General features: G+C 50.1%; 1 protein-coding gene across 1 annotated transcript; it reads right to left on the minus strand.

The window, feature by feature from the left end:
• Window positions 1–577: 577 nt before the first annotated feature.
• On the minus strand, window positions 578–23,306 carry LOC115051813 (kalirin-like). Its single transcript, XM_029515492.1, has 58 exons — window positions 22,978–23,306; window positions 20,175–20,249; window positions 19,983–20,097; window positions 19,712–19,904; window positions 19,405–19,628; window positions 19,003–19,327; window positions 18,800–18,922; window positions 18,536–18,727; window positions 17,714–17,845; window positions 17,461–17,595; window positions 17,276–17,368; window positions 16,827–16,949; window positions 16,502–16,618; window positions 16,299–16,373; window positions 16,085–16,207; window positions 15,904–15,965; window positions 15,405–15,573; window positions 15,248–15,315; window positions 15,119–15,157; window positions 14,951–15,048; window positions 13,863–14,026; window positions 13,670–13,789; window positions 13,499–13,578; window positions 13,283–13,421; window positions 13,073–13,207; window positions 12,704–12,866; window positions 12,504–12,619; window positions 12,308–12,430; window positions 11,899–12,081; window positions 11,686–11,810; window positions 11,523–11,589; window positions 10,999–11,108; window positions 10,838–10,907; window positions 10,671–10,760; window positions 10,139–10,231; window positions 9,816–9,927; window positions 9,542–9,732; window positions 9,361–9,462; window positions 9,127–9,281; window positions 8,644–8,746; window positions 7,519–7,680; window positions 7,249–7,438; window positions 4,686–4,736; window positions 4,507–4,610; window positions 4,298–4,429; window positions 4,081–4,203; window positions 3,934–4,004; window positions 3,748–3,814; window positions 3,453–3,556; window positions 3,296–3,365; window positions 3,085–3,171; window positions 2,756–2,848; window positions 2,587–2,637; window positions 2,435–2,512; window positions 2,172–2,357; window positions 1,927–2,098; window positions 1,654–1,799; window positions 578–1,575 (listed from the first exon to the last, which is right to left on the minus strand). Exons 1-58 carry the CDS (start codon window positions 23,030–23,032, stop codon window positions 1,390–1,392), a joined length of 7,050 nt encoding a protein of 2,349 aa, XP_029371352.1. The 5' UTR covers window positions 23,033–23,306; the 3' UTR covers window positions 578–1,389.
• Between the last annotated feature and the right edge of the window lie 640 nt (window positions 23,307–23,946).

A 23,946-nucleotide genomic window follows, 5' to 3' on the forward strand; every position in this document is an offset into this window, starting at 1 on the left:
CACCTTAACACCCCCCCACCACAAGAGTGCACCTGACAGGACTTGTAGCTCCTTAAGGACCGGGGTGTTGTCTGAGAATGGCACCAGAGAGACAGAGAGAGAGACAGAGGTAGAGAGAGGGACAGGTAGAGCGACAGGTAGAGAGCGTGTTGAAGGTTACAGTTTTTAGTTCTTCGTAGAAACAGACAGTCACAGTAGGCTGAGCTGCTGCTGTCTGTCATCCAGAGAGGCAGACGGACAGACAGACAGCTTCAGTGTCCAGAGTTAGTGGAGTAGCAGTTCAGGTCTGGTCTATTTACAGAAACAAGAAATGCATAATCAGAATATCCAAACTAGCCAGAGCTGCACAGACTGCCATGTTGGCTGCACTGCCGGTTGCTATGGCAACAGCGGAGGCAGGGGGGTATAGGAAGCAGGAAGGGAGGGAAGGGGGCAGCTCTGGTTCCCTAAAAAGACGGGGGGGGGAGGTGTCACCGTAAACACGAGTCGTCATGGCAACGCTACACCGCGACACCACCTAACTGTCCGCAAAAAAAAAAACCCAAAAAAAAAACAAACAAACACACAGGACAGTGTTACTAACACACACACACCCTCTCACACACACACACACACACACACAAAAACATTTAATTGACAAACAGTTTCTCTCATTTTTTTCTATTGAGGTGAAAAACAGATTCTATTATTCATATTTATCATTATCATCATATTAATCTTCATCTTCTTTATCATATCAATGGTGTGTGTATGGAGCGTGTGTGTGTGTTCTCAGTCTGTTTATACACACTATTCACAGGATGACACAGAGGGAGCTCAGTTCTGATTGGCTGGCGGATCTTTTCAACTCCAGGAGAGTTACTCATTTTTTTGTAATCGTCTTTTGTTGCTAGGCAACAGCATCTTCCTCGAGTCTGAGTGTTTTTGTAAGTGATGGTGAGCGTGATGATGGTGATGGGATCTCCCTCCCACTGAACAACAGGAAATAGTTTGTGATGTCATCAGGGAGTGAGTGGTTGGCGACGTCTGATTGGACGAGCTGAGGGGGCGAAGGAGGGAGGAGGTGCGTTTAGGCTGAATGTTGAAGCACCAGGAGGGAGGGAGGAGACTAACAGTACCTGCTGTGTGTGTGTGTTTGGAATTATTCTGTAAACCAATCAGGAGCCTGCTCAGTCACAGCTGTGGGTGGAGCCTGAAGATGGTCACCTCCACCTGAATTGATGTCACCATCTTTAGGCTCCGCCTCCTGCGGAGCAAACATTACCATCATGAATGAATTTCCAGCCTGCCCGTGGTATTGTAAGCAAATGTCTACATGTGTGTTTGTTGAACAGTAAACCAGACTCTGACCCTGCTGTCAGTGTGTGTCAGTGTGTGTCAGTGTGTGTGTCAGTGTGTGTTGAGGACGCTCCGTGGGACCCAGCCTTCTGCGGCCGGCGAGTCGCTGTTGGCCGGCCGGTAAACCAGACTCTGACCCTGCTGGTTGGACGCCAGGATCTGGACCTTCTCCCCCCGAAACACAGAGATCTCGTCCTCCCGGACTGCCACGAAGTCCTGCAGGACCAGGACCAGCTCCTGATGGGACAGAGGTCACATGACGTCACCACAACAATCACCAGGAGCCCCGTTTCACTCTGGGAGTCGAGCACAAACCTGGTCGTCCTGCTCGCTGTCAGGCTGAGGCTGAGGGGCGTGTCCGTTGGGCGTAGGGGGGGCAGACGGCGGTCGCACCGACGACAGTGGGCGGGTCACAGAGATCCCGCCCTCCTTCCTCTGGTACTCAATGGGAGACTGAAGAGCTGGAAACAGGATCGGATTCCATTCAGACTCAAACAGACAAATCAGAGGATTTTAACATTTTCGTGTGTTTCCAGGATATTTCAGGTGATTTGGACGTGTTCCCGTCAGATGTGAGGACGCACTCACCGGACAGGAAGTTGTTCTGGGCGTCCAACAGAGCGGCTATGGTCTCTGCCCAGGTCATCTTGATGCTGGCGGAGGACGCCTGCAGCGTGAAGCGCTCTGCCGAGCCGCGAGACCACAACACAAACTTGCAAGGATCTCCGTCCACACTGTCCTGCATCGCCAGGTAACTCACCTGAACACACGAGAACATTAGTCCCAGTCTAAACCAACCGGACCCACTACAGACCAGCACACCGCAGTCTGACCTTGATGCTGTTCTTGAACTGGTATCCAGGATTGTTGGAGCCTTTTCGCAGCAGTTCGCTGAAGATGATGATCTGCTCGAACAGGAAAACTCTGCGCTCTTTGCTGCGAGACAAAACTCCCCCGTCCTGCTCCCAAACACAGAAGGTCTCCTGCTGCAGCAGCTTCCCCTGAGACGTCAACTTCCCCTGGACAGACAGGACACAGGCAGGTGAGGACAGACAGGTCTGTCCACCGGTCTGTGGACCAGGACAGACAGGTGTACCTCATATCCCTGCAGTCGTCCCAGGTTCATCATGTCGTTGCAGCGTTTTGGGACCAATGACATCAGCTCCACCGCTTTCTGTACAAACACACAAGAACACACGTTCAGGTGTGTGTGTTTCACTTGCTGGACAGGCTGATGACATCACTCACCTCAACCTCCTCACAGTCCAGCCCGGCTTTGGATGTATACTTGAGGAAATCCTGAGGGAGGTCAACAAAACAGGAAGAGAGGTGAAGACGCCGCCTGAACTTTCACATCACGTCCTTTCAGTTCAGTCTAGAACCCCCAACATGGAGTGTGTGGATGTGTGTGACAGACCTTCAGCAGCAGCTGGTACTTGGTGATTCTCTGGATGGGCTTGATCAGATAATCACTGATCGACATCCTGCAGCTGATCTCGTGCTGGATTTCCTGCAAAAAGAGAAAGAGAGTGATCTCCTGTTCTTTGTGTGTCGTCCTGCAGCTGTCCTTTGGATCAAATCCTGTCAGGAAGTTAATCAGCTTGTTGAGTGAAACCTGCAGGTCTTTTGGTCTTTAACCAGCTGGACACTTTCAGTTTGTGCTTCAAATGTGAGAAACTTTCATAATTTTCGTTAGATCTGGTCACAAAAAAACCCAGAAGTCTGAAGATAAACAAGATGTTGTACCTCAAAGAAGTTCTCGTACTCAATGACGATGAACTCTGACCGTGGCTTGTTCTGACAGTAAACCACGTACATGTGGAGACGTCGTTCCTACGACAGAAATAAACTCTGCTCAGTCGTCAAAATGATTAACTGACAGATCAGTGATGGTCCTGATGCTGTTACCATGGTGACACACTTCATTTCTATTAGTGCTGCACACGGAGAGACTCACATGTCTGATGAAGAGGTCGGCCAGCAGGTCGTGATTCTGGACACAACGCTCCAACTCCACCAGGAAGAAACTACAACAGGAGGGGGACTCAGTGAGTCAGAGTGTGTGTAAGGGAACTTAGGAACGTGTGTGTGTGTGTGTGTTTGTGTGCACAGACTCGCGGTGCCAGTCGTAGATCTGCTGGATGTTGCCAAAGACAATTTTGTCTTTTCCTCTCATGTCCTCAGGAATCCCTCTGACCTCCAGCCGTGACATGAAGCCCTGACGGACCACAGGCCATTGAACACGTCACATTAAAGCGGTCAAACGAACTGCACAGCTTCAGCGCAACAGTCCGAAAGAAACAGCAAACAGGTAATTTGGCCTTTTCTTCATCTGTCTGGTGTGTGTGTGTGTGTGTGTGTGTGTGTGTGTGTGTGTGTGTGTGTGTGTGCGTTGACTTCCTGTCTCACCTCCACGATGACACCCAGGTCCTTCACATAGTCTTTTTCTGATTGGACCATTTCATTGACCACAAACCTGCAGAAACACATGGACACAGTTCACTAATGTCTTTTCTAAACAATGTGTGTGTGTGTGTGTGTGTGTGTGTGTGTGTGTGTGTGTGTGTTGGGGGGGGGGGGGGGGGGGGGGCGTACATGCGTCCTCTCAGTGCTTTGTTTCTCTGTTCAGTGTCTGATTCGTTGGAGCCCTGATCTGAGTCCAAACCCTGAGGAGGAGAACGGAAACCAAAGGTAAAGTTCCTCATTTATATTTAAAGACAGATTTCTGTCAGCGGCCATGACACCCATTACCTCGGGGTTGTTCGGGTCTTTGATGATTTGCATGGGCGGGGGTAGAGGGGTGTGGCTTTCTTCCTCTGGCTCCTCCTCCCCTCCACTCTGACCCCCGTCCTCCTTCCTTGCTTTCTACAAAAAAAAAAAAAAAAAAAAAAAAAGTGAAATTACGTTCACACACACACACACACACACACTTTGTGTCTTGGGATGTGCATTTCTGTACCGTCTGTGCGTTGCTGCTGAGGGGTGTGGTCAGTTCTGTCCTGTTGTCCCGCCTCCTAGTTCTGATGGGCGGTTTTTTCTGTCCGTCTGCTTTTCCTTGACTCAGCCTCCGAACTGGACTCGTCAACCAGCGCTGCAAAAAAATAAATCATCAACAGCCCGTCCTGCCTGCCACTTCAGCTCCAGCTCCTCTCTGAGGACCAGTCTTACCTTCAGGGTGTTTCCGGTTCCGGAGCCGCTGCGTTTGGGCCCTGGGGAGCCCGCAGCGCCGCCTGGAGCTCCACCGATGCCACACACTGTGGGAGAGGTGGCGCCTGAGGGATCAGAGACGTCACCATGAGTTCACTGCACGTGAATATCGTGAGTAATTTCAGAGATAACTGTCTTACTGGTCGTCTGAGTTTGAAGTCCCGAAGCATCAGAGCTGTAGAGACCAGAATCTGTGGAGACAGAGATCCCTGGCTTCATTATGATCATAATCTGAAATTTAATCAGCTGAAATCTAAACTGAGGAAAGTGGAATCAGTTTATACACCACAAAACATTCAAAGTTTAGAAAGAAAAGAAAATCTGCAGCCTGAGGAGGCACAACAATGACAACAAAACACCTTTATGGGAACAATGTGCAGTATATCCTCTGCTCAGAAACCGATCTTTAAAACCAGCCATGCCATTTCGTGATGTCACAACAGACATCACAAGCCACGCCCCCAAGCCCAGCGTTCACCGTGTTACTGAACAAGTATTAATGGCAAAGATCAGAAGTTAACGTATCAAATGTCCGAGTTATATTAGATTATTTTTTAACTATCACTGCAGCAATTTGTCACGCTCATTAATAATAATAATGATGATAATTGTATTATGTCTTCGGTCTTTCTTTCAGTGTTCAGTAGAAATCACTGATCCTCCGCTTCACAGTTATTTGTGAAGTAAACTTATTTCTTCGTGTGTCGTTTTGACTTGTTGAACATCAACACCACGTTAAATTGCAGACTGTTAGTGAACCGTGAGATTAAGTCCACAACACAGGCAACGCTTCCTGTTGTCTTCTGTCAGGCCATCAGGGGAAGACCTGCAGCAGACCGGAGTGTGTGTGTGTGTGTGTCAGTAGAGGTACAGAAAGCTGAACGTTTGTTTCACACAATGACACAAATTGTCATCATTCCTACAACACGTCATGTGAGTAGCTGCCCTTGTTCTGTCACTCATTTACCAATGTCCCCTCTCTCTTCACTTCGTCTATCTGTCACATTCAAACCCACCTCGATCGTCCTCTCTCTCTCCCACAATCCATCCCCAAACAGCAGAGCAATCCCAGCATGCACCTCTGCCCCGCCACATGCTTCAACATCTATCGATCCATTCAGAGAGACAAAACAAAGTAAAAAGAGGTGGCTAATAGAGAGAGGCAGTCGGTGCTCCTCTCCACACTGAATGAAACGACGGAGTGTGCAGAGGTATGAGGGGGCGGGGTTTACAAAGGAGGCGGTGCCAGGTCAGATAATGTTTCAGTGAAACTGATTTAAGTAGATGTTAAAGTTTAAAGGAAAAAAAATGCCAAAATATAAGAGAAAGGAAAAACAAAAAAACATGTTGAAGAAATAAACAAATACAATTTAAAAATGTCAAACATCATGGCGTAGAATAAAAATAAACAGGAGCTCTGACCTGAAAACCACTATTTTTAAACCAGACCTCCCATTGTCTTCTGACAGGGAAGACCCAGCAGGCAGACACACAAACACACACACACACTCAGTCAGTCAGTCAGGATGTGAAACTGCAAATTCCTGTTGAGTCTGAAACTCCTGCAGCTCGATGTTGTGGGGCAGTGAAACTATCTCAATGGTGTGTGTGTGTGTGAGAGAGAGAGAGTGTGTGTGTGTGTGTGTGTGAGAGAGAGAGAGAGTGTGTGTGTGAGTGAGTGAGTGAGTGAGTGAGAGAGAGTGTGTGTGTAAGTGGGTGTGTGTGTATGTGGGTGGGTGGGTGTGTGAGAGAGAGAGAGAGAGAGTGTGTGTGTGAGTGAGTGAGTGAGTGAGTGAGTGAGTGGGTGTGTGTGTATGTGGGTGGGTGGGTGTGTGAGAGAGAGAGAGAGAGAGAGTGTGTGTGTGTGTGTGTGTGTGTGTGTGTGTGTGTGTGTGTGTGTGTGTGTGTGTGTGTGTGTGTGTGTGTGTGTGTGTGTGTGTGTGTGTGTGTGTGTGTGTGTGTGTGTGTGTGTGTGTGTGAGAGAGAGAGACATCTTGCTAAACCGGATTTCAGACGAAGGACCAGAATGACCTAATCAGACTGAGGCCACCTTTATCTCGAATGTGGTTAAATATTCTTTTTGTTACCTGTAACAACAGATTTCATGTGTGGACACTGAACAGTCTAAAACCCATTCAAAGGTTTTGAGGTTTTCATCAGAGTGGGTAAAAACTCTAATGTACTGAGAAAGTTGCATTTTGTCTTTGAAAACAATATGACAGATTCTGACAAACAAACAAAACCGGCTGAATTTTTTATGCTCAGCTGCAGAACAAACACATGAGGGCCCTGAGTGTGTTTCCATCTTCGTGAACATGGTTTTAAATATTTAGCAGCTGCAGTCAGACAGGACAGGAAGAGGGACACATACGTTACCCTGAGGATGTTTAAAGGCCCTTCTACTAAAACAGGAAGTGACCAGAGCTGCCGTAGGGGCAGATGGTGTCACTGCGATAATACTACAATGAACTGGACTCATTTTAAATGAACTTAAAGCATCAGAAATCACATAATCTGCTAATCCAGAGCTCGATGTCAGACCTGATGCTGTGAAATGAAATGTTTGATGGACAGGTATGTATGTGAACATACATCACATTCATTACTTCACTAAACTGACGTTGATCAGCAGGTTTAAATTCTCTCATGCTGGATGTTGGATGAAAACTGGTGCTGGTCTGAGGTCTGGAGAGATGGACTTACCCTTCCCTGGGCAGACGGTGGAGGAGGAGTTGGAGGAAGTGTTGGTGGTGGAGGAGTTGCAGGAGGACGAGGTGGTGGTACAGGTGGATGAGGTGCTGGAGGAGGTGGTGCAGGCCGGGATTAGCCCCTCCATGTCCGCTGCACTGTGGGAGTGTGACAGACAGAGGGTGCTCATCGGCAGCAAACCCTCCTGCAGAGAAACAGGGATCACACACTGGACCGCGTTCAAAGATGCACACGTGGGAACGTTTGTTTCTTCGTCTCTGTCACCTGTTGGGGCGTTTGATCCGTCGTCCTGACCAGACACCACCCGGGTCTGTCGGCCGAACGCTCCACCAGCTCCACCGTCTGACCGCAGCGGACGCTGAGCTCTCCTGGTCCACCGGAGGAGAAGTCCAACAGCACCACCACTAACTCACATCCTCCGGACAGCTGGACAAACAGGTGAGGTTTATTCAGACTGATGAGAAAAACGCTGCTCACATGAGGACCAGACGCTCTTTCAGTGGTTGTGTAGCTTCAGCAGCAGAGCACAGTTTCCAAAGGGGTGTGTTCCTCAGTCCATGACCTCACCACTGCTACTGCTGCCTGGGTGTGTTCTTTAAAGAGGCAAAATGTCAAATGTGACTGCACAACATTTTTAGTGGATTTACTGAATCCACAAAATAAAGTTAAAGAATAAAAACGCGAGAAAAGACTGTTGGTCTAAAAGCGCCGTTGAACTCGTGAGAGAATCACCAAAGTCACTGAGATCCATCTTCTGAAGATGTTTAACAGAGACTTTCCACAAACTTTCAACCATCAACCAATCTGGCAGACGCTGCAGAGCCCTGAGTCCTGATTGGCTCAATAAGCAGAAAACACGGCTGATAGTGAACTCACACATGGTCCTGCTGGCCCAGCTGGGGCGGACACACACAGCCTGTTGGGAATAGTGGGGTGTTCCCCGTCCAAATCGAACACAGCTGCTCAGCGAGCATCACCCACACACTCATTTACAGTCTCCACTTTTTCCCACTTCTCCTCACCGAAGTTTATTCTGAGCTGAGTGTTGGAAGTCAGAAATGGGATTAAAATGAACTAAATTTAAAACAGTTTGAGATTAAAGAAAAGTGTATGAATTGGTTCAAACTGCAGCAACAAGCCGAACTTCATATGCGCTAAATCAGCCAGCAGAGTCAGAGGTCAAAGGTCACAGCATCCAGCCTCACTTACAGCAGGTAGAATAAATCAAACGTATCTCGTCTGTGGAGCTGAGTAGAAGTTAAAGTTTCTTAACAGAGTCTGATGACGAACAGAGGAAACTCCCTCACACACACCCAGCTGCAGCAGCGGTGAGGTCATATCACTGCTCCACACAACCCTCTGAATCGACATGGTGTGCGTTTGTGTTACCTTGTCGCTGTCGGCTGTGTTCTGTGATGTTCGGGAGGCGATGGAGACGGTGTCGGGCTGACTGCTGGCGTCGCCCAGACTGTCTGCGTCCTCACTCGTCTCCCTGCAGTTTGAAAAACGAAGACACATTTACAGTTTCTGGACCTCTCAGCTCTTTTTAAAATCGTCTTCGACGGATGAATAACTGAAATAATGAAAACTGCACAGCGTTGATTCTATCGTATAATTTCACCATTAAATTTGAGTCAATGACATTAAATTGGACTTTCTAAAGTCACACCCAGCCTTCAGGTGTCCACATACTATTGGCCACAGTGGAATGATTGTGTATTTTCAACAAGCCCTTTGTAACTCTGGCGCCACCTAGTGGTTTTATTTTCTTGGAATGAAATATTAAAAACATCTTTACATATTTCAGGAAGGAACGACTCTGTTGTGTTGAGCCTGCTGATGTCGGAGGGCTGTGTTTCTGTGTGTGCTGACCTGCGGGTGATGCTGCGCTGTCGCCCCAGGGTGGGGTTGGGTGTCTTGGGGAGGGGGATGGGCTCCCTCAGCGCCCCCCGCAGGTGGCCCCGCCTTTCCTGGATCACCTGGCGGATACTGCGGACCCACTCCTGCTTCAGCTCCAACGACGATGCCTGTAGAGAGAGAACCACAGGGACGGAGGTGAACCACTGCGTCACCATGGCAACCCCTGACCTGGAAGCTAGCACGTACCTTCAGCACCGTCTTATTGTCAGATGTCGGTGTGCGTCCGACCCACAGAGCAAACTTACAGGGATCCCCCTCGATGTGTTCGGTCACGCCGAGCTCTGAGGTCTGAGAGCGACAGGTAACAGTGTGATCAGAAGAAACCTCCAGCTGATAACCGACACAAACCTGGATGACTGACTGTTACCCTCAGTCTGCTCTTGTAGAGATATTTGGTTCGTCCGGACGAGTCTTTGATCTCCTTGCTGAAGATGAGTGACAGCTCGAACAGGAAGAGGTGTCGGTCCCGCCCCTTCCTGATCAGAGACTTCGGCTCCCAAACCAGGAAGGAGTCCTGGAGGAGGAGCTCGCCCTGGACCTCCAGACCTTCCTCCAGACCTGATGGGAGCATCACAGGAAGTGAGTCATTTTCAGGCTTTTATTGTGAAGCACGGACGGGCCCACTGACAGGTGTTTTTTACCTTCTAGCATGCTAACGTGCATAGCATCGTTGGCTCTCTTTGGGACGCTCAGCATCACATCCAGACCTTCTTTTATCTCGCCCTTTCCCTCCTCGCAACACGCTAACAACTCCTGCAAACGCAGCATCAACTCTGCATGACTGTACACAAGTAAATACTCAGAAGTGTGAAACAGGAAGAAATAATGATGTGCTTTACTTTGAACACCTTAACTCAGGTTACAACTAACCTTTCAAACTGTCATTAACAGATTGGATCCTGATGGGCTGAAATTCTGGATTGAATTTGCTCTCATCTGCTGAAAAGCTAATTTGGGGTGTTACCTTGAGCAGCAGCTGGTATTTGGTGATCCTCTGAACCGGTTTGATGAGAGCAGAGGAGATGGAGTTCGCCAGACCGTGTCGCCTCTGGACCTCCTGAACACAGGCACACAGACGGAGGGTCAGCCCCCTGGTTTGTTGACAGACAGTCTGTGGTTCGACCCATTAATACGAGGTAAAGTCTTCAATCATTTCTACACTGACCCACCCAGACAAATTTAGCCTTTTGCATATCCAGCTGAGCTGCTGACTAAACTTTTTTTAGGTCAGTGGTTTCTGACCGTCTACCCTCAGAGCCCCAAAGTCACTGTCTGCACAGAAACAGCTCCGTTTTATTTCCACCAGTCGCAAAAACCAGAGCTGGTGACGGGAGGAGACGGTACAAACCGCAGAGCTTAGTTTAATGCACAGAGTCAACAAATTAAAGTCCCATGATTTCCACATTTCCTGTTTTACCCATAAAATAACATTTATGGTTTGAAGTATTAATGGACCTTTCAGTGTTGTTTAAAAGGAAACATGAAACAGCTCCGACCTCGAAGAATCCCACGCCGTGTTGCTGGATCAGTAAGCTGGAGTCTGGTTTGTTCCTGCAGTACGTCACGTACATGTGGAACTTATCAGCCTGACACAGAGAGACAGACGTCAGTCTAATGTGTGTGTTAGCTTTCAAACCGATTTAACTTGAACTCATTTAGTTACCCAGGTAACAAAACAGTGTCCGACGTCTTCAGGAAGTTGTTCATAGTTTTCCAGCTCCTTCAGGAAAATACTGCAAAACAGACTTTCCTGCGTCACCCACAGTGTCCTACAGCATGTTTACAGTATGTTCCAAAGTATTTCTACTGTATATTTGGCAGTACCTGTTGTGGAACTCATAGATGTCCTGGATGTTTCCAAACACAATGTCGTCCTTGTTGGCAAGACCAGCCGGGACGTCCTCTGAGCCACTCGTCATCTCCCACAGGTACGTCTGCAGCAGTTAGTGTTGTCAGTGTTCCCCTCAGAACTACAGAACTGCAGTACTATAGAACTACAGTACTGCAGTACTATAGAACTACAGTACTGCAGTACTATAGAACTACAGTACTACAGTACTATAGAGCTACAGAACTACAGTACTGCAGTACTACAGTACTACAGAACTACAGTACTACAGTACTATGGAACTACAGAACTACAGTACTACAGTACTATGGAACTACAGAACTACAGAACTACAGAACTATAGAACTACAGTACTACAGTACTATGGAACTACAGTACTACAGTACTACAGAACTACAGAATTACAGTACTACAGAACTACAGTACTACAGAACTACAAAACTAGAGTACCTCTCGTGTTATTCGGCACACATACAGTGTTCGACTGTCTGATGTTTACCTCAATACACTCCTGCAGATCTCTGACATACACTCTCTCAGTTTGAAGGAGCTCAGCCATGATGTACCTGAAAACACACACACACACACACACACACACACACAGGTGTTAACAAAGCACAAACATCAACAGGACCTTTCGCAGTGACTCTAAAAGCACTCACTCTTTCTTGCGGGCCGAACGCCTCTTCTCGTCGCTGACCTGGTGGCTCGGGTCGGACAGGTTGACCTCGGGGTCCGAGTCAGACAGACTGTTGGGGATCAGCTCCAGCTCCAAGTCCTTATTGTCCTGACGGGGACACCGTACAGCGCACTCTTTAAAGGTGAGTCCACACAGACGGGCATTGTCCTGCTGTGCACACACGCCCCGCCCCTACCTGTGAGCACCCGCCCATCGCCGTCTCCAGCAGGTGGCGGTACTGTCCCATCCTGACGGTGAAGTCGCGGTAACGTTTGTCCACAGTGGAAACACAGCGGCGGAGCTCTGTGCGGTGGGCGTGGCCTTTAGCCAGCATGCTCTCTGCCAGCTGGATCAGCAGGTGAACCTTCTCCTGTGTGTGCTGAGAGAAATGATGCCAAAGATTTTAATGAAAGGTGATTCAGCTCGCAGGACTTCTGCTGTATTTTACTTTCACATCCACTTTCCTCCATCACAGTTTTCTCCTCTCTTCCTCATGAAACACAGGATGGACGTGGATGTGGCTCATTGTGGGATTCAGACACGCAGCAGGAGTCCAGCTGTCACAGATGGTTTCTACTGATGAACTGACCTACATGTTTTCTCACCTTGGCAGAAACACAGAACTCCCTGTGTTGGTTCAACAGTTCTTGGGTTTCAGCCAGATTGGCCCCCGGTGATGTGTGTGTGGTCAGGTAGTGGTCACCTGACTGCTGCAGCCAATCCAGAGCCTGTAACCGAAGGACACGTACAGTCACACTGTCTCCAGGGAAGGTGAGCGGTAATGTGTCAGGTGAGGTCTACCTGCTGGGCGTGGCTCTGGAACATCAGGTACTGCTGACACTGATCCAGTCGGCGCTTCTTCAAAGTCCAGAAATGAAGAACTCTGTTTTCCCTCTGGAGCAGCTCACTGAGGATACCTGCACGGACCGGGACACGCCTGCCTCAGTGACACTTCCCTTTTCCCTCCACACACGCACTACACGTTCTCCGTGTTTGTTCACCTTTGACCTGCTGCTCCGGGACCCTGGAGTGCCCGGTGACCTCCGTGACCCCGGTCACCCCGGAGACGGTGACGCTGTGGCCAGAGATGTTCGCCATGGTGACGCTGTTGCGGTGGATGTACTTGAGGAAAACCTCTGCGTTTCGTCTGGCCAGCGTGCATGCCTGTTGCCATGGAAACATAACTGCTAGCGACCATAGGATATGACATTAATGAATGAATTCTTTCTCATATGAGCTTCACAGGACGGAACTACTAAAGGCTTCAAATATTTAATACTGTGATACGACAAACGGATTAAAAGGACTCTTCTGTTTGTCCAGGTAAGATAATTACTGCTCAACCAATGAGGTGTTTTAATGCTGTGCACCTTTAGAAAGGCCTCCTTCTGCTCCATGTGTTTGTTGATGAGCGGCAGCAGCTGCTCCGGCTGCCGGTCTCCTCCTCCACACCAGTCCTCCTCCCTGCGGTACTCCTGCTCCAGACTCTCCAGGACCCCACACACCTGCAGAGGACAGGTGAGACAGGCGAGGAGACGCAGACTTTGGGAGAAAGATGTGACAGGTGGAGATGCACACACCTGCTGGGACGTCCTGTAGAAAGCAGCAGATGCGTTGACCAGTTTGAGTCTGTCCTCGATCCTCAGCATCAGCGTCTGCCAGTGCAGCGCCACCGTCTGGGCACAGGACCTCACTGCATCCGGATCATAGTGACCAGACCTGAGGGGGGGGAGTCGGAGGTCACACTGCTTGTACAGAGGTCGAGGGTTGACATGTGAGCTGTGAGGGTCACTCACCTGACGAGCAGCTCAGCTCTCTGCTGCAGAGCCAGAGCCACCTGGTGAGTCCTCTGGAGGGAGTCGGCGTGGAGCAGAGCCTGGAGACGGAGACAGGTACGTCCACCTCATTTAGTGTTTCCATGGAGATGTGAATGTTTCATTCCAGTGTGTGTTTGTGTGTGCAGCGACCTCTATGGCCTGTTGGAGGCGCTCGTGTTCCCTCTGCAGCTGTTCAGCTTCAGATAAACAGCTGGAGTTCAACATGCAGGACGACAACATGACCTCGCCCTCAGAGATCCAGCCCAGCACCTGAGAGCGGGAAACAGACAGGTCGAGACCATCACCAGGATACCACCTGTGTGTGTGTGTGTGTGCGTGTTACCTGTTTGACCTGACTCTGCAGGTGTCTCAGCTGCAGGTTCTGCTCCAGGTGTGTGTGTGTGTGATCAGCGATCTGCTGCAGCTCCTTCTGTTTGTCCTGCAGGAGGTGCTGCAGCTCGTCCACCTGAGAGGAGAGCCCCCCCTCTGCCTCCGACAGCTCGATACCTGAGACACACACCTTCAGAGTCAGGACATTTTGGCTGTTGTGTCCAGAGCATTAATGCAACTGTTGGTATGTGTGTTCGTTCATCTCCATCCATGTGTGTGTCTCCATGGCATATTCAATGCATTCGTTTCCATGGGGACCAGCTGTGTGCTTCAGAGAGCAGTTTCCATGGCAATCCTATCCCCCTTTTTCCCCCTCCCCCATCATCCTTTGTGCCCCCCTCCCCCCTTAATATCATCAGTGTTCCTGTGCTGGTCAGACTGATGCTGCACTGTAGGACCCTTCTGTTCCCTTCCTTCCCTGTCCTGTTCTGTCCTTCCTTGTCCTTCCCTGTCCTGTCCTGTTCTTCCCTGTCCTGTCCTGTTCTGTTCTGTTCTGTCCTTCCCTGTCCTGTCTTGTTCTGTCCTTCCCTGTCCTGTCCTGTTCTGTCCTGTCCTGTCCTGTCCTGTCCTTTCCTTTCCTTTCCTTTCCTTTCCTTTCCTGTCCTTTCCTGTCCTGTCCTGTCCTGTCCTGTCCTGTCCTTTCCTTCCCTGTCCTGTCCTTTCCTTCCCTGTCCTGTCCTTCCCTGTCCTGTCCTGTCCTGTCCTGTTCTGTTCTGTTCTGTTCTGTCCTGTCCTGTCCTGTCCTGTCCTGTCCTGTCCTGTTCTGTCCTGTTCTGTCCTTCCCTGTCCTGTCCTGTCCTTTCCTGTCCTGTCCTCACAGTCTTTATATTTGAAGTGGCTTCCTCCTCTGTATCACCTATTTGGCCTTTTGTGTGTTTATGTTGGTCGATGCCACCAAAGATCCAAACCACTGAGGGAAATCCAAACTCCCATCAGAGGACTGGGCCGAGGACCACGTAAAGCCTTGAAGGACTTTCTAGTTTCACACCAGTTTGAAAGCGCTTCACGCCATCCTGGACCTCAGAGGGGTTTGACTCTGACCTGATGCCTGGACCTCGTTGATGTATTGCTGAAGGTCATGACCTTGCTGGATGACCTCGTAGATCATGTTGTTCATCGCCAGCCTTCGCTCCATGTGCCTGCAGGTGAATTAATCAGTCAACATCTTTGTGCTGAGCGAGGATGATGTCACCAGATAGGCCTATTTACCTGTGGATGCGTTGCTGAGCTAGCGTTAGCGCCTCTGGGCTGGCGTCCACTAGCCGTGCCTGGCCCAGCGCCAGCTTGTCCTGGGCCAGCTTGTCCTGGTTCACGTCAGCGAGCCGCGGGGATGCTAACTTCTCAGTGGAGAAGTCCTGGGACTGTTTCTGCAGTTCCTGCTTCCAGGCATCCATTTCCCCGGTCACCTGGAGACACAGAGAGAGTTCAGCTTTGGTCCAACACAGAAGTCAGACACGATGTGACCAGTGATTATTTCTGTGAAGCAGACGTGCACCTCCAGCGTGCACTGCTGCAGGATGCGGAGCTGCAGATAAACATCCAGTCGGATCTTCCTCTGATGGAAAAGTTCCTCCAGCTGAACATGAGACTCCTCCAGCTGCTGCAGCACCGACTCCACGTGGGCCACGGAGCTGCCCTGTGGCCTGAAACAAACACACCCACAGCTACACATTATAAACCTACCCAGGCACAAAAATAACACATTGTTTCATCATTATATCTACAAATATAGCGTTCCCACCCACTCCGACTTTACTCTCTAAAAAAGAGCTCCTTCACTAGTTATACAAACAATAAAACAAACGCATTCAAACAAATTGCACACATCCCACTCATGTTGTTCAATCTGAACAAGAAACTACAAAACAGAGCAAAACAACATCACAAGGACCTAAAACAAGCGCACTTGAGCCCAAACACTCATCAGGAGGACACACAACTTCAACACAGGCCGTTACAATCAGGCCTTCCCTGTGGGGGAATCGAGCCCCCACTCTGTGTACCTGAGTTGCAGGATGAGGTCTTCTCCTTCCCGGATGACACTCATCGCAGCTTCCTGTGGGTCAGCGTTAGAGTTTGGGTTAGTGGGCGGGTTAGAGGGGAAGGGGTCACGTGGATGTTAGGTTGTTATGACGGGGTGAGCTGGGACGGGCGGGGACTGAGGTCAGCAGGTACCTGTGTGTTAGCCTGCTGCTGTTGCTGTTGGCCGATCAGAGTCTGCAGAGCCTCCACAGTGTCCGGGCAAACACAGAGGTCTGAGGAGAGCTGCTTCTGGAGGCCCTCCATCCACACTGAGAGCTGCAACAAACAATCATACAGCCTTCATTCTCTCTCTTTCACACTGTCAGACACATTTTACTGCAACACATCACATCTGTGTGTGCGTTACCTCCTTGGTGTGTGTGTAGAACGACACCGCAAGATCCAGCAGCAGCTTCCTCTGTTCAACGCGCTGGATAAATGCCTGAACAAACGACACGTTAACAACACGTGTTGAGCAGCAGCCACACACTCCGACGTGTGTTTTACACCTTTAATAATGTTTAATCGTTCATAAACATTCACTCATTGATGCTTTCTGTCTCTGGTCACCTGCATCCGGAGCTCCAGGTCTCGTGCTGCCTGGTAGATCTCCTCCTCCTCACACTCTCCAGACTGAGCCAGCTGATCGGCTGCTTCCAGAAGCTTCTCTGCATTAGTGTAAGTGTTCTGACACACACACAAAGAGGGGCCGTATAAGTGCAGGCAGTTACTGATGTAGAACTCGTATCAGTATTGTCTGTCCTGCCACGCTTTACTGCAGCCTGTTAATTATTCAAATGTAAAACTGAAATCCTGAATTTATTTCTAATCTTTTCTGAATATTTGCATGAACGTGACATTCTCGGCAGATTATTGTGACAGAGCTGTGTGTCACCTGCGCGACCTGCTGGAAGTCATCGTGTCGTTTCTGCAGAGCTCGCGCTCGGTGCAGAGACTTCCCCACGCCGCTGTGTTTGTTGAGGAAAACCTCCCCATGCTGCTCCACCCAGTCCAACACCTGAGACACACACAGGTGGAGGTAAACTGGATTTGGATTCTAACAGTTAGAAAGTCAAAACTATGAGCTGCTCAGTCAAAGGGAAATGAATAAAGTCACAATTAGGAAAGTGTGAAAATAATATTTTAGAACATTATGATGAATAGACTCAAACTGATGAAATGCAATGACTGAATAAGGGATTGAGGATTATTTAGGAAAAACAGTTTTTAGGATTTTATGCTTTTATTTATTTAGGATTAACATGGAAATGAATATTTTATTATATTTACATGACATTTCATCATCTGAGTTCAGATGTTTCAGTGGATCTGGATTTCTTTTACCTGTCTCACATCCTGTTGAAACACACACAGCTGCAGACGTTGGTGGAGGCGGAGCTTACGGTGCTGCCACGCCCCCTCCACCTCATGGTGACCCTGAAGTCAAACAAGCGTCACATCAGTCAACCTGTCTGTCTCTCTGTTGGTCAGGGATCGAAGGATGTGAGACAGGGAAACGTGAGACCTACCTGCATGACCTGGTGCAAAACTCCCATGATGCCATGCGTGGCAGAAGTGAAGTCTGGTTTGGTCGATGAGTCATCAGAGTCGGTGGTCGGGCAACGCTGGAGGACGTCCAATAAGGCTTTACCACTCTCACTGACCTGCAGACAGATAGGTGATCAGACAGGTGACCGGACAGACAGACAGACAGACAGGTGATTGGGCAGACAGTTGAATAGAGAGGTGACTAGACAGGTGATCGGACAGACAGACAAGTACCTGTGTGTAGTTAGCAGAGGTCTCCTCATTCAGATCCTGGTGTTTTTTTATTGCAGCCTCTAATTCAGCTGTCGCCGACGGCAACGACCCTTCAGAGCAAACCTGGACCCAACCCTCCACTTTAAGGAGGAACTGAACAGAGAGACAGACAGGTAGAGGTCAGACAGAGACACAGACAGAGACACAGACAGGTAGAGGTCAGACAGAGACACAGACAGGCAGAGGTCAGACAGAGACACAGACAGGTAGAGATCAGACAGAGACACAGACAGGCAGAGGTCAGACAGAGACACAGACAGGCAGAGGTCAGACAGAGACACAGACAGGCAGAGGTCAGACAGAGAGACAGACAGGTAGAGGTCAGACAGAGACACAGACAGGTAGAGATCAGACAGAGACACAGACAGGCAGAGGTCAGACAGAGACACAGACAGGTAGAGATCAGACAGAGACACAGACAGGTAGAGATCAGACAGAGACACAGACAGGCAGAGGTCAGACAGAGACACAGACAGGTAGAGGTCAGACAGAGACACAGACAGGCAGAGGTCAGACAGAGAGACAGACAGGTAGAGATCAGACAGAGACACAGACAGGTAGAGGTCAGACAGAGACACAGACAGGTAGAGATCAGACAGAGACACAGACAGGCAGAGGTCAGACAGAGAGACAGACAGGTAGAGGTCAGACAGAGACACAGACAGGTAGAGGTCAGACAGAGACACAGACAGGTGGACACAGACAGGTCACCTGGCTGATTTAATGTAATGTGCAGAGAGGGGGGAGACAAGAAGACGGACATGCAAACAGTGAGACAATCACCTGCTCAGCTCCCTGGTGGAAGCCAGTTGCCATGGCGAGCGTGTTGCTACGCTCCTCCAGTGCCGTTGTCAGGGACTTCCAGTCTTCCTGTAACCGAGACGACACCATGGCGATTCGCTCCGCCCCGTAGTGTCCGGCCTCTGCGAGCCTCGCCGCCACAGTGACCACGCTGTCCACGTTGACGCTGCCGTTCTGTCGGGACACAGACGGCGTTAAGGATTCGGTAAAAATCTGACCAAATGCAGCCTGAGGTCGCAGACTGACCATGCAGTTGACGGTGAAGTGCTGGTGTTGCGTCTGGAGGTCGAGGGCATGCTGGTGATTCTGGCCAACCTCCGCCAAACTCTGCATGAAGAGCTCTTTACTGTGGGCGATCCACTCGGACATCTGGAAGAAGAAGAAGTGAGGCAGGTCAACAATTGGTTCCATCACACACAGCACCGACGGACTCCGACAGCCGCGCTCACCTTGGTGGCGTCCTGTTCATACAGGTGCAGCTGCAGCGCCTGGTCCAGGTGCAGCTTCCTGTCACTCCAGCTCTGCAGCAGGTGACTGCGAGCCGCCTGCAGTCGGTCCAGCAGAGACGAGACCTTGGGCGCCACGCTCTGAAAGTCAGCCCCACCTGACAGCCAGCTGCCGTGGCTGCCACCCCCACTGCTGCCTTCGTTAGAGGCGTCGCCATGGGAAGGACCCAGGCGCATTCGCTGGAGCAGACTCCGCCCTTCTCTGTCAAGAGCATCAACCGGCGCTGTGGCGATGGTGTTACGGAGACGTCCGTGTTCCTCCAGGAGTCTGGGGAGGGAAGACATGGAGGTAAAGAACAAACACAACCAGTCAACTGAAATGATCCGTCAGTGTGGCTGTCTCACTTCCGGGCCTCGTCTACATCCTGGGGCTCAGGGGTTCGGTTTAGCCCCGCCTCCAGCTGCTCCAGCTGGCCCAGAAGCTGCGTGGCAGCCCCAGAAAACTCCTCCAGGCCCAGACGCAGCTCCGTCCACTCCACGTGGTCGTACTCCAGCGAGCCGCCCAGGTCAGAGGTCAGCTGCGACGGGTCGACGAGCCGAGACAGACCCTCCACCGACACCAGACTGGTCTGGAGACAGACAGATGTCTCACTGACACAAACCCAACAACACCAACAGGAACCCACTCTGAAGGTCAGTCAGGTCCTGGTACCTCGAAGCTCAGCTTGGCGCTGCCCAGGTTGGTCTTGTGTTTCTGCCAGAAGGTGTCTGGTTTGATGAGCAGCGCCGTGTGGATGCTGGAAGAAAACGACTCCTGCAGCGTCCGCAGCACCGGCTTCACGCTGTCCCACTTACTGCCGCGCATGTCCACCACCACGGTGAAGCCACGTGCACGGACGTCCTCGCTGACAGACAGACAGGAGGAGTCAGACAGACAGACAGGAAGGCAGGGAGACACCGACGGAGGAAGGAGGAGACGCTACCTGGGTATGGTGGACAGGTAGGTGACCAGCCGGCTGAGGTCCTCCTGCTTTATTCGATCATGATTGGTCCTGGCAGGGAAGGTCAGGATTGGTCCGCCTCGTTTGTCCCGCCCACCTGAGGACCACATGAATGTTAAAGCAGGTGCACCAGAACTGGACCGGACCGACCTGCAGCACGTCTGTGTGAGTTACCTGACACGAAGGCCACTTTCTCTCTGAGCACCGTCAGGACGTCGACTGCTCGCACACTCTCGCATTTACCTGAACCTGAGAGACACACACAGTTACAAATGGTGGTGATGATGTCACATTTACCTGGCTCTTCTGATTGGCTGATCGTTCTCTGAGTAATCCAACAAACATTTAGCCGATCTACATTTGCAAAGTAAATGTTCTTCAGCTGTCCTCCATCAGCCGTCCATCAGTCAGATCATCTGACATCTCCATGTCAGCAAAAATGACCAATTGGCGCCGGCATCCTTCAAGCCTCCAGCACTCAACGTGTAAAAAGTTAGACTGAGGCCAACAACACAACAGGAAACTGTCTCCTCCAAACTGAGCCACTCAGGCCTCAGAGAGACGAGCAGACAGACGGTTCAATTAAAAAGCTGAGTCCTGCAGCTCAGTGTGTGTGTGTGTGTGGTGGACAGACATACAGGCCTCCCATGTGTGTCAGAGCATCCTGCACAGCGGGCAGAGACTAATCCAAAACACACACACACACACACTGAGGGCATTAAACATCTCACATTAGCAGCTTGGCGAGTGGCGATAACCCTGAGAGAGAAAACCTAAAAACAGGAAGGAGATGAAGGAGAAGTGAAAGGGACCTAAACCCCTCCTCTCACTGTCCTGTTTCCTCACAGCCCCGTCCGTTCAGTCTGACCTCCAACAGGTCCAGGAGAACCTTCAGAACCTGCTCGAGTTGAATGACATCAGATATCATCTCAGCTGATTTGCTGCACGTCAGGGTCAGTTTACATGTCGACCAACCAGAAGTGACAAATTGGGTCATTCAGGCGCTGGCTCGTCCCCAACAGACAAAAGTTTATTCTTAGTCGTCTCTTAAAGCGTCATTAAAACCTTGTAGTTTGCATTCATACTGTCAGCTCAGTTTATTTGGAGCTTTCTCTGGATACGACTGTTGTGTCCTGATTACAAAGACTTCTGATGATTTTTATGTTCAAATATTTCACTCATACACACGTGTATGTATGTACGAGGTTTTTAACTCAGACTCATTCATGTCTGATCAAAGACCGTCTGTAAACCTGGACTAATGACCATCATGGGCCAATCTTTGGTCAGATTGCATTGAAGTGGATGGGAAAATGTCCCTCCTCCTCCTCCCTGGTTTCTTAGCTAACAGACACCTTGATGTTTACCGGGTTGATATTGAAGAGTCTGAATCCGACTGCGGTTTTCGGCCGTCGGCTCCACTGGAGCTCAAACACTCAGCTCATGAATCAGGAGAGGAAACTTGATCGACACAAAACCAATCAGCAACTATTCTGATGATCTTTTCCTCGTCAGTCGCAGCACCGTGCTCCAGCTGTCATTCCCATATTTATTCGTCATCTCGTGTCTCTGCTGCCCAGCTCAGCTTTCCTCCTGATGGTCATGACTGCTGTAATTTAAAGGTAAGTTCAGTGGAACTGAGGTGTAAATTAAAGGGACTGGGACTGACTGTCTGACTTTGGAGAGTCTTTGGGTTGAAATTAAAAGAGAGCCTGAAGAGGTTAATGGGATTTCACATGTTTGACACATTTAAGGTGAAATGTTTCTTTAATCCTTTCAAAGTTTTAAATAAACGAGTTTGTAAAAATACTAAAATAGAACTCTGACATTAGCAGATACAATCCTGGCTCCGTGTGATAGATCATCAATAAGAAATATGGGAACAGGCTGTTCAACACTCCAGCATCTACTTCCTGTGTGACTTAGCAGTTTGCTGAACAAGTACAGGCAGAGATAAGTGTGTGTTTTCTGCGTGAATCCCTCAGACACTAATGAGTTGGTGGGTGTTTGTGGTCTGTTAGAGTATAAACATGACACCGTGAATCCACCACGGCCACCAGAAAACTCCGACAGCAGTCTGATTGATCCCTGATCAGCTGTCGGTCAGGCTGACTGAAGCTAAAGCTGTCAGGTCCACTCCACAGAGCTGGAGAAGGGATTTCCATTGTGATAAAGCTGTCGCACACTAATAACACACACACTGAGTCAGTGTAAAGCCTAAAATAGCTGCTGTGCAAAGCAGATGAAAAGCCTTCAGAGAAACTTGCTGTCAGTCTGTCAGGACACATCACACTGATTACACAACAAGAAATAATGAAGACATTTCACCACAGTCTCTGAATCTCCAAAATGTCAGCCTCCTACGAACGAGCACGACACCGCCCAGTGGAGCCGGATATTCAGGGGCTGAGTATGACTACGGTGGCTTTTCCTCGGGTAAATTCACACAAACACAAATGAAATGGATAAAATCAAGCAGCAGGCTCGTGAGTTTATACGAAGGTTGGTCACAGTAAGTCGTTCAGGCCTTCAGCCAGAGAAACGTTCATTCCTGACTGCAGTTTTAATCCGTCCTGCGTCCAGTAAACCTTAAAACTGCAGTTTGACCTGCCACTTCATCTGGTAGTCAGGGGAAGCAGCAGCACTGTTGCTATGGTTACCTGCAGGTGAACACATCACCTGAGGACTGGATAGGGAGGATTTAATTGACATCAATCAGCCAATCAGAGACCGGCATTTCCTGTGGTCGTAAACCTCTGATGGGATGAATGAGGAGAGAAAATCACGTGACATCTAACAGCCAGGAAATGCATTTTAAGTGAACTCACGTTTAACAACCAAGCGGGCCGACCCACAATCCTCCACCTCAGAACCATTGGACACACACGTTCTCCGAGTCAATGGGCGGATGTGGAGGCATCATGGCGACAGCAGCTCCCACCACACACACACACACACACACACACACACACCCTACCTGCCGTCGCCAGGCCATCCGGGCCCGCTTCTCCTCCTCCATCCACCGGATTCATCCTCCCTCCTCCTCCTCGCGCTCTCTCCTCCGTTATGTACCGTCGGTCCTCGCGCCTCCTCCCTGCCTACCCGTCCATCCCTGCGGCTTCACATCCGATCGGATCGGTGCAGGCTCCCGGACAGGCCGGCGGGCGGGTGGTCGGTGGGATGTGTTTCCTTCCTGCCGGTACCGATCACTGCTGCATCCTCCTCGGCTGAGCCTCGACAGTCCTCCTCCTCCTCCTCTGCTGCTGCTCCTACGTTACCGTGATCCCGCGCGGCATCACATCACATCACGTCACCGTTACCGGCTGCAGATACCGTTACCGTGGCCCGGTCCCCCCTCTCCTCCTGCCGGTCCAGGCAGCGGTCGGTCGGTCGGTGTCTCTGCACGCAGGCGCAGCGGAGACAGAAGGGCGCTGTGCACGACGGCTGCAGCAGCTGCTGCCCCCCCCCACGACCCCCCGTTACTATAACGTTACCGTTACCGTCGGATTCTGACGAGATCAGCTGCGGGGAACGTCTCCCTTCTAAGATAATCAATGAAGCACTTCATAACTCATAAAGCAGAAAGATAAAGTGAATTTCAGCCCGTGAGAGTGAAGCGTTAATGTAATATACTGCTGGCATTCAAACCAAGGCGGGAGAGCGGCGTCACCTGGTCCCGGTGGGTCAGAGGACGGGGAACCTGAGACTCAAATCCTTCTGTCCGGGTCCTGAAATCCTTCTGACCTCTGTATTAGGCACCTTTGAGCCTTGTGTCAGTCCTCCTCTCCCTTTTTACCGAGTTGACAGTTTTCTTCTGGTGATTCTTTTGTTTACAGGCAGGGTTGGATTAAAGTGAAGGGCAGGAAGAACTCCGGCTGTAAATGAGTTTCTTAATAAAAACCAGCGTGTTTTCAGATGAATGAAGTTTTCCTGCCTCAGCTGAAGT

The sequence above is a fragment of the Echeneis naucrates genome, chromosome 2 (assembly GCF_900963305.1).
Source record: "Echeneis naucrates chromosome 2, fEcheNa1.1, whole genome shotgun sequence".
NCBI lineage: Eukaryota > Metazoa > Chordata > Actinopteri > Carangiformes > Echeneidae > Echeneis > Echeneis naucrates.

Excerpts from the sequence above, each read along its gene's own strand:
- LOC115051813 (XM_029515492.1), bottom strand. The coding sequence starts at position 23,032 with ATGAATCCGGTGGATGGAGGAGGAGAAGCGGGCCCGGATGGCCTGGCG. Across the intron at positions 4,737-7,248 it reads CACCGTCTGCCCAGGGAAGG|ATTCTGGTCTCTACAGCTCT; the intron begins GTAAGTCCATCT and ends CTGTCTCCACAG. Across the intron at positions 2,513-2,586 it reads TGGACTGTGAGGAGGTTGAG|AAAGCGGTGGAGCTGATGTC; the intron begins GTGAGTGATGTC and ends GTGTTTGTACAG.